At 38.1% G+C, this 12323-nt stretch overlaps 1 protein-coding gene across 41 annotated transcripts in view; it reads right to left on the bottom strand.

The window, feature by feature from the left end:
* CELF2 (CUGBP Elav-like family member 2) overlaps window positions 1-12323 on the bottom strand; it is a 969858-nt gene that overhangs the window by 198616 nt on the left and 758919 nt on the right. For 40 of the 41 annotated variants that reach the window (XM_056800816.1, XM_056800818.1, XM_056800805.1 and 37 more), the window contains one exon: window positions 2317-2513. In XM_056800816.1, coding sequence (XP_056656794.1) covers window positions 2317-2494 — 178 coding nt within the window. In that variant the 5' untranslated portion in view covers window positions 2495-2513. Of the gene's footprint in view, window positions 1-2316; window positions 2514-2707; window positions 2885-12323 lie in introns of those variants that run through there. The other variant, XM_056800820.1, reaches the window with a different exon arrangement.

Here is a 12323-nt window from a genome sequence, read left to right as displayed (position 1 = left end):
GCAATATTTATATGGGTCAGGTAATGGACTGAGCTAGGTTCTTTACCTACAGAATTTAAACCACACTTAGGGGATGTCTGCACAATAGTCTGTCTCTTAGGTTCTGATAGACATTCTAGAAAAATATGACCACAACCCTATTCTGGCATCATAACCCTCCCTTCTTTTGTAGATTCTTTTCTCCTATTAGAATATAAGTTCCATAAGGGCAAGGACTTTCTTTCTCTTTTGCTTGCATTTGTATCTTGAGTACCTAGCATACCACAATGCTTCAGACAAGCAACTTCCTTAACTTTTCTTTTTATTCTCTTCCTTCTTTCTTGCCTTCCTTCCTTCCTTCCCACTGAAAAATCCAGGACCAGTACATTACTAGGTTTGTGTTCTATTGCAACTGACAATTAATACAAAGTACATGAGTATCACATGAAGACAAGGTAGAATTTGTTGTTGGACATATATAACACAAGTCTTTCTAAGTCTCATCTGAAGACCCATTTATTTCAAGTAATATCTGACGGGAAACTTACCAAAACATAACTTAAAATTAAAATTTAAAAACTTAAAAAACAAAACATAACTTAAAAAACATACCAATGGGAACAGACCTATTCCATTTTAAGACCTGAATGAAATAATCTGTAACTTCTCTCCCAAGATATTACTGTGAATTGGATTAATGTGGAACTTAAACACCCAAGTATGAGAACTTAATGGAAAGTTCAGAAAAGAAAAGGGTATCAACTAGTTCTTTTTTAATGAGAGAATTCCTCTCACTTCTATTTCTGATAGAATGTAAGCTTCTTGCAAATAGAGTTTGTTTTAGTATTTGTATTTACAATACCTTGCATAGTGCCTGGCATATAGTAAGTGCTTCATAAATGTTTATTAAATGGCTTATTGGGAGAGTACATTCAAAATGGTGGGTCTGTGTACCAAATTCTGAATTGTAACAGATCAAAGTTATATTGGAACATGGATTCTATTTTATCCCCAATTGGGCTTGGCATACAGGAGTTACTTTGGAGCTACAGTGACTGAAATTATCAGCATGTATCACTCTAGAAACATCTTCCTTTTGGACCAAAAGGTGTATTGGTCCAAGTTCTTTAAAAAAGCAACAAACTAACCAGTGGCCTATGAGAATCACCAACCAAAAAGGAGATATACAAGAAGACAAGAAATTAGTCTTAATTTATGACTTGAGTGACTTAATATAACACTGCAAAACCAGAATTTAGAGTCATGCATCCAAGAGGAAGAGAGGCTAAAACAATGAGCCTGAGAAATAGATGAAAAAATACCCTGAAATATAAAGATCAACATGAAAAGATCATAATTCATAATTTACTAAGAACCATTTTCAACAATATTTATAAAACACTTTCCCAGTATACATATAGGACGCAAAAAGGCAACCCAATGGACCTTGGTCACTCTCATCTGCAAAATGGAGGCAACAGTCTAGGCCCATGAAATCCTGGGCCTCATCTCCCAGTGATCACATTGAGGCTGCATTTTAGAAAATAGTCATTATTTTGGGCCTCAAGGGTACTAGAAATACGAATAGTTCATTTAAAAAATAGCTAGTTAGTTCCAAAGAATTAAAGTACCTCCTAAAATGAGCTTTTTTTTTTTTAACATTTCCACTATTTAGAAGATGCTTTGAGATCTCCACAAGTCACATAAGTATGAAATAAAATTGCTCAGGCAGTCATCTTAAAATAGGGATGGAAATAGTAAATGCATGAAAGAAAAGGTGGAGAAAAATTACCACTTGGAGAGGCAACTGCTCTTAGACTAGTCTACGGGCTATAATGTAACCTCAAGGGAGAAATCAAGAATCTAGAAATAAGGCAACCATTTCCTGAACGTTGCCCCTGGAGGGATCCCCAAGTACCATACTTTGTCTTCCTCCAGTTAGAGCTGGCTGGATTATTCCCACCTGGACCTGGGGGGAGGCGGAGGGGGATAAAGTTGTGCCTGACACCTTAGAATCCTGGAAACAGTTTGCTTACTGCACCCCGCTGGGATGAGAATGTGGGGGTTCTCACGAATGACCTTGGGCTGAGCCTGAGCCTTCTTTCCTTCTACCCCAGCTCCACTCGGCTCACTAAGAGGAGAAGCAGCCCGCTGCGCGGCTCCCTGGGAGCTCTTTCCCCCGGGGCTGCTGTATTGTTTAGCATCTTTCCAGAAAAGGGGGCTGGGGGGGGGGGGAGTCAGGCATCAGGAAGAACACAAGCCCTGAGGAGATGGCCAGAACAAGCAGAGGCAGGCTTAAAATAGAAAGCAGAGCCACTGGGGCACCAGCTACTGTACCTTTACTTTGGGGAGGGTTCTGACTCCGGTCTCGGAGGACATTAATTTGATAGACAGCTCCGTAAGGCTCAAAAAGTTCTTTTAGCTCCTTCTCAGACCACGACCGGGGGATCTGTCCGACAAACATCTTAATGGCATCTGGGTCTGGTTGGTCTGAGTGATCCAAAGCGCCGTTCATCTTGTTAGCTGTACCGTTACTGTCAAGAAACCGAACCAGAAGGCAGAGTTAGGAGAGCATGGTTGAGGGACAGGAAGAAAGAAAAAAAAAAAGAATCCAAAGCAGGGGGTGGGGTAGAGGATGGGGAAGGGAAGAAGAAGGGGGGGCTGGGAGGAAAGTGCCTAATGAGTCGTATAAATTTCACCAACTAAAACAAAGCAAGAGCACAATTACATTGCTCATGGGTGAAGGTTTGCACTGCGGGCTGCTGTTTAGTATCATCGTTGGAGCAAGGGGCTGAGAACGGCAAGCTATCAGCCAGGGTTTGCACATCTTGAAAGCAAAGGCTGAAGAAGAGACGGTTTCAAGTTAAGGGGAGGTCTTTTTGCATGGCTGCCATCAAGAGAAGAGCCAGGCATCCACCCCAAACAAGCAATAGGAGCCAAAGGTGGGGGGGGGGGGTGAGGAAGACAGGAGTTGAGCTGTCTTTCTTCTAGTGTTTTATTATATTTTATTTTTGCAATAATAAAGTCCCACAAAAGGAAAAAAAAAGAAACACTTGGCAATCTGTCAGATGACGAATGCAAGATGCTAGTGATGAATTTGCAGATTGTGTGAAGCATCCACGGGTGCATCAAATTAGTGCATCGCTGCTCAGAATGGAAAACACTCCAGCTATGCGGCTGGTGGCAGCTGATTGGCTGCTCAGGCTTTATAAAAGGGAATGGGAACGTGAAAGGGGTGGGAAGGGGGCTCCAGTTTAAAAAAGCGCATTGTTCATGGCACCAGGGCACAAAGCACAATTCAGAAAGGCAAAGGCAATCTCAGAATTGCCTGCTTTGTACTGGGGAAAAAAGTGGTGGTGGTGGTGGGGGGGGACCATCAAGCTTCATAAAGTTGAGTTCCCTGTAAAGGGCACTAAATATTTCACATCTTCCACACTCCATAAATTGTTCCCTGTATCTGATTTCCAGATGTTGTCCTGGAGTTCTAAACAATCGCAAGTTTTTGTTGTTTTGTTTTGTTTGGGGGAGATGGGGTGAAGGAAAGAAAAAATGTGCCTTTTATTCTTAGAACATCCCGTAAGTGTTCGGGGGCTGGCCCAAGGAATAAGATACCAATTTTCCTGAATGTCTTTTTCAAAGCTCAAATTTTGAAAGTGCAAAAGGGGGTTTCAAGCCTGAAATTCATTGTGCCATCAAGCATCTGAAAATAATTTTCATTTGTTTATTCTGATCATTCCTATTTAAGATACAATCAGCAAAGAAAGCATGTGTTACACAGATCAGCACCTTACCTCTCCTCTCCTTAAAATATAATCCCAAAGCCCACCTGTTCTATGAAACAGACAGCTGCTGAATTTAGCACTGCTGCCTGCTCATTTGTAGTACTGTGCTCAGTTTGGATTCTCAGGCTATGAGAAACTTCTTATTTGTATCTAAATACATGTAAGATACTGCAGGGCTCCCCTGTAAATACCACATTCTCTATTACAATGGGCAAAATAATCAGAAAAAATCCAAGACAAGCAATTATACATATTTATTTAAAAATTAAACATTATAGAGCATATATGATTTTACTTTTGCCTTCAGGGGTTTTGTTTTTGCTATTTTTAAAATTTGCTATTCAAGGGGAAACATTCTCTAAATTTTTTTTTTCTTTACTTGGTAAAAATGTATTGTGAATCTGGTAGGTTAGTGGTGAAAGATGGTATGAATTTGGAGTCAGAATATTTGGGTTCAAATTTAGGTTTACTTGGGGACTGTGTGATTTCGGGTCAGTCTCTCTAATGTTTAATTTCCTCATTTTCAGATGAGAGGGCTCTATTAATTCAAGAATTCTCAGGCTAAGGTCGATAGATCTCTTGGGAGTCTATGGATGGCCAACTTTAGAAGGCTCATACACTTGAATGGAAGACATCGTATTTTCATAAAACTTCTAACTGAAATTTAGTATTTCCTTCAATTACAAATTAAAAAAAAAAAAGGAACATTTTTCTGAGAAGTGATCCATAGGTTTCACCAGACTGGTAAATAGCATTCATGGCACAAAAAAGGTTAAGAAATGCGTGGGCATTAAGTGATCTCTAAGAACTTTTCTTCACCGAAATCATATGACTTTATGCTTTGCCATGTCCTATGAATTATGAATACCTAAAAAACAGTTTGGGGAAAAGAGAAGATTTAAAATCTATATTAAAAAAGTGAAAAAAATATAAAATTCTCACTAGGTTCAGCATTTACTTTTTTGTGCTTTTCCTACCCCCTTTTTCTATTGTTTTCCTCTATGGAAACAATTGAAAAAATTCTATTTTCACCACAATTTTAGAAAATTCATTACTTTCTTGAATCAGTTTAATTTTTTCAAAAAAGAAATAATATATAAACTTCAAAGTAGCTTCAGATAAAAAACTGTGTTTTTATACTAAAACTGGATAATATTTTTCTTTATGAGCTTATCCTGTTTTCAGCAAATTCTCTGAGAATTTAATGAACATTTTAAGAAAGCTGAAATTATGTTTTAAGTTGTGTGTAAGGAAAGTACAAAAAATAAATTCAGCAGTACCAAATTTCAAAATGTCTTTAGCAGGTTGAAAGTGAGGCAAGACTTATTTCTGGGACAGGAAAGACCTTGTGGTTACTGCAGTTGACAACAGCCCATCAAAAAAGGGGAACGCTTTGCTACAGTTCTTAGCTACTACAAAAAGCTAGGACAGAGGAATTTGTCTTTATATATTCTTTACTTAGAGTATAATTAAAACTGACCACCTCAGAGATGCAGGAACCGACTGCTGCCTGTTTCAATCATGTTTGAGAATATCGTTATTATTTCTATGGTTTGTATCAAAATTTCACATTCTAAATTCAATGACCACCAATATCTAAGACTTATGTAATATTTTTTACATTTTCAAAGGGTATGAGACTCACAGAGGCTGTAAAATTATAGGAGGGGGAATAATTCATCAAAATGAATTTATCTCCAGAATTACAGTTTATTTAAATTTTATGAGGGCTGGGGTTAGTTTCTAAGGGATATGGATCATGGCATGGCCAAAGAGAAACTGAGGGTTTGCAAATATGACATGTGATTTGACAGAACTGGGCCTCGTCATTAACTAGCCAAATGAATTTTAGGAAAGTTCCGCCATACTTTACCTCCCTGGGTCTCAGATTCCTTATCAATAAAATGAAAGAGTTGGGCTTAGTGCCAAGTTTTAATACTTTAGGACCCAATAAGTTTGATATTATGTGGTTGTCAGCCCCTTCCCCATCCTGCTCAAATAATTTCCAATTATTCATCAAGTCAAAATACAATTGCCCACAGTTTTTGAGATTCCTCATAAAATGTAAACTTTTTGAGAGCAAAGATTTGGAAAGAATTCATTTTGTTCTTAGTGGAGAGCTGGCCTCAAACCATATATAACTTTTAATACTTAACTTTTTAGTTCTCTGGGAAAATCTAAAAATTATGAGTTATAGAGAAGGTGCCAACTTGCATCAGCAGTGGGAATTTCCTCATACGTAAGTTCCCTATATCAAAGTAATTACAGATTCAATCTATGTCCCCATCCTTTGTGACCCTAAAACCTAGCACGATACCTAAAACATAGTCGACACTTAATAAAAAGTTTTTTGATTCACGACATTATTGATATCATCCCCTCTTTCTACTCCTTCCTGATAGTTGTATAATAATTAGACCATCAGGAGATCATCCTGAATACATTTCTCCTATGCTTCTTTCTCCTCCTAATGTCAGCTTTCAGTGTGGGTTTGTGCCAAGTCCTAGTGAAGACTAACAGACATCTTACTTCTTGTCTTTCAGTTGTAATGCTTCTGAGCACGTCCAATTAAGGCATGCTCCTCGTAGTAGAGTAAGGAAGACACTCCACTCGCACATAAAGCTGAGGATCTCTCTTCACAAATATATGACAACTTGAACTCTTGACTACAAATTGGAAGATAAGATCGTATTATTGCCTATTTCTACCACAGCATGACCTCTTAGCATCCATAGCACTTGGTAATGATCCAGTCTCATATGCAGCAGGAGTTCAATGAATATGCTTTGTGTGATGGTGTTTAACTTACCATGAACTTTTCTAAATTGGGAGGTTTCCTGTTTAATCAGCAGGATCTCACAGAGACCTGGAGATCCATATATACATTTCTCATTGCATTTTCCTAACCTACTACAACAATGAGTTTCTTAGGGTAGGTTTTATTTACATTTTGCCAAGGACCAACTGGTGTTCCCATGATTCCCTTTGAGACTGGTAATCCATAGAGATAGAGAAACTAAGGGAGTTTAAATTACTGTTCCAGAAAGCTCCAAACCATGTCATGTCACTGACTGTATAGGAAGTATAGAAATATAGAAACTTACAGACAACCTTATTCCATTAAACATACTGGATTGCATATTTTCTCACTGTAATTGAATGTAGAAGAAAGATCATCAATTTTGAGCTCAGAATTATAGAACTCTGCCCTATTATCTGTCTATGTAGTTGGCTTGGAGTACTGGACTAGTTACTCAACTTCTCAATGATTTAGCTTTTGCATGCCTCGCCTGATCTCTCTGATTAGTGCATAGCTAATAAGTGTCTGAGTCAAAATTTGAACTTGGTAAGATGAGTCTTCCTGACATCAGACCCAGCACTCTATCCACTGTGCCACTTAACTACCTCCTATCCTTACTCATGAATAATGTTTCATTTTGTTTTTTAAACCCTTATCTTCTCTCTTAGAATCACTTCTAGGTATTGATTCTAAAGCAGAAAAGCAGTAAGGTCTAGGCAACTGGGGGTAAGTGACTTGCCCAGAATAACAAAACTAGAAGGTAACTGAGGCCAGGTTTGAAACCAGAGCCTCCCAATCCAATCCAGTCCAATCCAATCCAAACCAATCCAACTCTCTCTCTCTCTCTCTCTCTCTCTCTCTCTCTCTCTCTCCCTCTCAGCTGAAATATATTCCCTCCTATCTAGTGCATCTATATATTCCAGCCATGAAAGATAATTTATTCCTACCAATGATGAGGTTTTGATCCTGAAAAGTTTAGATTATATGATTCATTCATGACAGAATTTGGGTGATCTGTCAAACTACACGTGCTCCACAATGTGACTCTTTCTTGTGTTCAATTTAGTGCATCAGGGCATAGGTGACCTAGTCCACGGGCTTAATAGCTGATAGGGTGTCCTCTACATTGTAGAGAACTGCTCAAGGGCATGGCATGAGTGTATGGGGGGGTGAGTTATTTATGTTTGTGGTCAGAGCACCTCTTTGAGTTTGTGCAAATGTTCTTTCTAATAACCTGACCACTGTCCCATCTCTTCATTTAGCTGACAGGTCGGTTTCTCAACAGAGAGCAGAATAATTTTTAATATCACTTATGTTTATATGATAGCATCTAAAGAAACTGTTTTTGTTTGGTTGTCATAGAAACTTTTTGGAGATTAAGCTACATAAGGGAGAAGCATAAAGAAATCTGGTGAAAGGCTTGGATGGTTGCTGACAGCAAATAGGGTGGGGATGGCAATTATGAATATTAACACATCCTCCACTGTCCCTACTTCTTAATTTCCTGTTTGTTTAAGAACAGGATTAAACTATTAGGATTCAACTTGGAGGCACCAGCAAAATTCCTTTCTTCCTTCTCAAAAGGACACTGATTACTCCATTAAGAAGCCCAGTTATATTTTGAGAATTGGTAGGATCCTCCTCCTTAGAGATATTTAAGCAGAGGTTGGAATAATCACTTGTCTGGGGAAATTCCTTTTGTGCATAAGTTGAACCAGATGGTCACTCAGGTCCTTCCCAATGCTCATCTTCAAAATTTTACTGATATTCCCAGTCTGTATTAGTAGAAGTCTGTGTAGCTTAATGAACATAACAACCATGTTGGGAAATATGGATTGCACTCCTAACTACATGATTGATTTTTTTTTTAACTTCCCTATTAAGATAGTTTTTCCTAGGTGTGGCCACGGTCTGTGCTTCCTGGAATCACAGATTAGAGTTCAGTGAAAAGGAGACACCAAAGGTAGATGAGCAGCCCTGAAAAGGTTCCCTTACATGGGAGGCTGATGATACTGTACATCTCTGCCTCACTTAAATCCAAATCAAGCACAAGTCAAGGCATCATCTCATGTTGTCGTTGGTCTTCTTTGAAATGAAGGACACATCAATATGATTGAAAATTGAGGCACAGAGAGGAAATCAGATTGATAAAAAAAGGAACATAAAAACAAACCAATGATTTATTGATTATAGATACCACAAAGTCTCACAGTTGAAAGGAACTTTGGAGGCCATCTAATCTAACTCAGACCTAAAAAAGAAAACATCCAACCTAGTAGTCATCTAGTCTTTCTCTGAAGACCTTACCTGATGAAGAGCTCACTACCCCTTGGGGAGCTTCAGTCCACATAGGAGAGTTTCCATTGTGGGGCAATTTTCTTTTACATCAAGTCTGAACTTGCCTCTTTACAATTTCTATACATCACCCCTAGTTTTGCCTTATAGGGCCAAGCAGAACAAATAGAATTTCTTATGTAATCAAATATTTGAACATAGCTATCATTTCCTACCCAATACCTGGTTTTCTCTCTTCCAAGCTAAACATATATAGTTCCTTTAAAGTCCTCATATGGCACAAAACCAAGATCCTTCATCATCTTGGTTCCTTTCCTCTGGAAACTTTCAAGCATATACAAGCCTTTCCAAATGACGGTGCCCAGAACTGAATAAGATAATCCATATTCAGTATGATCTTGATAAAGTACAGTGAGACTATTACTTTCCTAAAAGCCTTTTCTAGCACAGTCTCAGTAGGCCTTGACTATAGTTCTTAGAAAATTAAAGGTAGGAATAGAAATTTAGATTTGACTCACTCTAAAATTTCAAATCATTCTTTCTAATTAATCAACAAATATTTACTGAGTTCTAAATGTCTAGAATATGAAATAAGAGTTCTAAAAGCTCCCTTACTTCAAAAAGCTTATTAGTTAATTCTAATCTAAATTTAATATCTAAATTTTATTCATAAATTATTTATTTATTTATTTATTTTTTGTGCACAAAAACACACAAAGACAATAGTCATCCTCGGTTACTGAGAGACTACTACTACTACAACTACTAAATTTAATATCTTTTAAGTTAGGCTCTTCAATTGCTATTCAAACTTCAAACCCAATAGTCTGTAAATTACAATTCTTCCCCAAATCCTCTTAACTTGTTCGTGAACATTTTGCAACATCTTTGAGTTTTAATGAAACAAAATATTCAAAACACATCCAGTGAGTTTTGGGTGGTAACCTTCAGACACTTTAGACAATAACTAAAAACTGGGTTCTCGTTCTGTCTGGACTTCTGAGTAATTGTTTCTTTGGTCAACTTGATATTTGCTGGTCATCAATTCTCTCACTAATAAAATAGAGAAAATAATTCTCTGCCTCTTTCCTTGTGGGTATGTTTAGGGTATATCATTACTGAAATCTTACTCAGTTTCATACATATAGTAATGCCAATAGGTATTATAATTAAATGTTGTCGCTCAGACAACTATTTATTAAACACCTATCATCTGTCTGGCACAGTGCTAAGCACCAAGGATACACAGAAAGGCAAAAGACAAACAGTCCCTGCTCTCTATAAAGTCGGTCTAATGGGGAGACTACGTATTACCAGCTAAGTACAGATGAGATATAAACAGGTTAAATAGCAGTAACCTCAGAGGGAAGGCACTTATATTAAGGAGGATCTTCTTGCAGGAGGTAGGACACTAGCCAAGCCTTGAAGGAAGCCAGAGGAGTTAGAAGGTATAGATGAGGAGAAGGCTCCAAGAAAAGGGAACATCCAGGGAAAATACTTGGGATCAGGAGATGATATGTGAGAAGTGGCAAGGAGGCCAGAGCCATTGTATCAAAGAGTCTATGGAGGGGAATAAGATCTAAGAGGTCTGGAAAGGCAGGAAGGGGTGATGTTAGAAAAGGTTTTTAAAGTCTAACAGAGGATTTTGTATTTGATCCTGGAGATAATGGGGACCTATCAGAGTTTATTGAATAGGAGGATGATATGTTCAGATGTGCACTTTAGGAGGATAAATTGACAGTTGATTGGAGTGGGGAGAGCCCAACCAGTAAGCCAGTATTTAATAGTGTAGACCTGAACTAATGAGGGCCTGCACTAGAATGATGGCTGTTTCAGAGAAGATATATAGGAGGACATATAGGAGAGATGTTACCAAGGTAGAAACGGCAGCACTTGACCAGTGATTAGATTTGTGGTAGAGAGAGAGTGAGGAATCTAGGATGGCCTCTAGGGTTCAAGCTTGGGTACAGGGAAGGCAAAGACTCCCCCTCAGCTATAAAAATGACATAAGGAGGAGGGGAGACACTACAGGTAAAGACACTGAGTTCTGTTTTGGACCTTTTGAGTTTAAGATGTTTATGGGGCATCCAGTTTGAGCCATTTAAAAGGAAGTTGTGGTGCAGAATATCAACAGCATGGCCAGCCAGCTCAATCAAAAAGCACTTATTGAATGGCTTATTCTAGGCACTGCAGATGTAAATACAATGGATAAAAGAATTCCTGCTTGCAAGTAGCTTACATTCTAATGGGAATGACAAGAAGAAAATAAACACACACTCACAGATACACACATATGTTGTCGTTAAATGTAAGGTAATGGGAAGGGCATTAGCAGGTCTTCCTAGTAGCTAAGCTCCTCTCTTAAAAAATGACTAAATGGAATTTAAAACATTTGATGGAAATTAATGGTCAGCTTCCCTAAATGGTCAAACTATAACTAAATAATAATTAGTCTGATTTAGCTGTGTCTGAAAAATTGTTTGATCTACTCTGGTGAAAAGTTTCAAGCTCTCTACAAAGTGTTGCATTATATATAATTCCTGCTTATAAGCAGTTTACACTCTTTGGGGTATGAAAACAAGAATATTTTTGTATTATATCCTCTATACCTAACAGCATTTGGCACACAGTAAATACTTTTCCACTCATTAAAAAATATCTTCCTCAAAAGGACAGAATCATAAAATTAATAATTATAAGTAATACATAAACATAAAAGTAAAACATAACAAATATCTCATTTGATCCTCAAACCACCCTGGGAGGTAGGTTCTATTATTAACCTCATTATCAGTTGAGGAAACTGGAGCAAACAGAGGTTAAATTACTTGCCTGTGGTCATTTAGTAAGCTACTAAGAATCTAAGGTCGTATTTGAATTCAGGTCTGGACTCCTAGAAAGTTAGGTGGCACAATGAATTGGGTGCCAGGAGTTGAGTCAGAAAGACTCATCTTTCTGCGTTCATATCTAGCCTTAGACACTAACTAGGTCTGGGACACTGGGCAAGTCATTTCATCTTGTCTGCCTCAGTTTCCTCATCTGTAAAATGAGCTGATGAAGGAAATGGCAAACCATTCCAGTATCTTGCCAAGAAAACCTCAAAAGGGGTCACAAAGAGTCAGACGTGACTGAAAATGACTAAACAACAACTTCTTGAGTCTAGGCCCAGCTATCTCTATCCCAGGCACCACCTAGCTGCTCCATATTGCTACTCTATCTTGTATTTTCACAAACATCTTTCTCTGAGGTGATCCAAAACCCATTTCTGGTTCTTTCTCACCCCAAGCAGAGATGTTAAAAGATTCTGCCAATTCACACAGCACGTAGCAGTGAATCCAGTGTCCGACATACTTTTCTAGGCCATACTTCCTGCAGTCAATTTTTGGTGAGAGGCTTTTAAAGAATAAACTGAGTGTCAAAGTGACAGTAAACCAAAGAAACCTTTGGGCCCCTTACTATTCCACTCT

Source organism: Monodelphis domestica, chromosome 5 (genome assembly GCF_027887165.1).
Source record: "Monodelphis domestica isolate mMonDom1 chromosome 5, mMonDom1.pri, whole genome shotgun sequence".
Lineage (NCBI taxonomy): Eukaryota > Metazoa > Chordata > Mammalia > Didelphimorphia > Didelphidae > Monodelphis > Monodelphis domestica.
The sequence above is the reverse complement of the archived record's forward strand: the minus strand, read 5'-3'. Positions and strand labels throughout refer to the sequence as shown.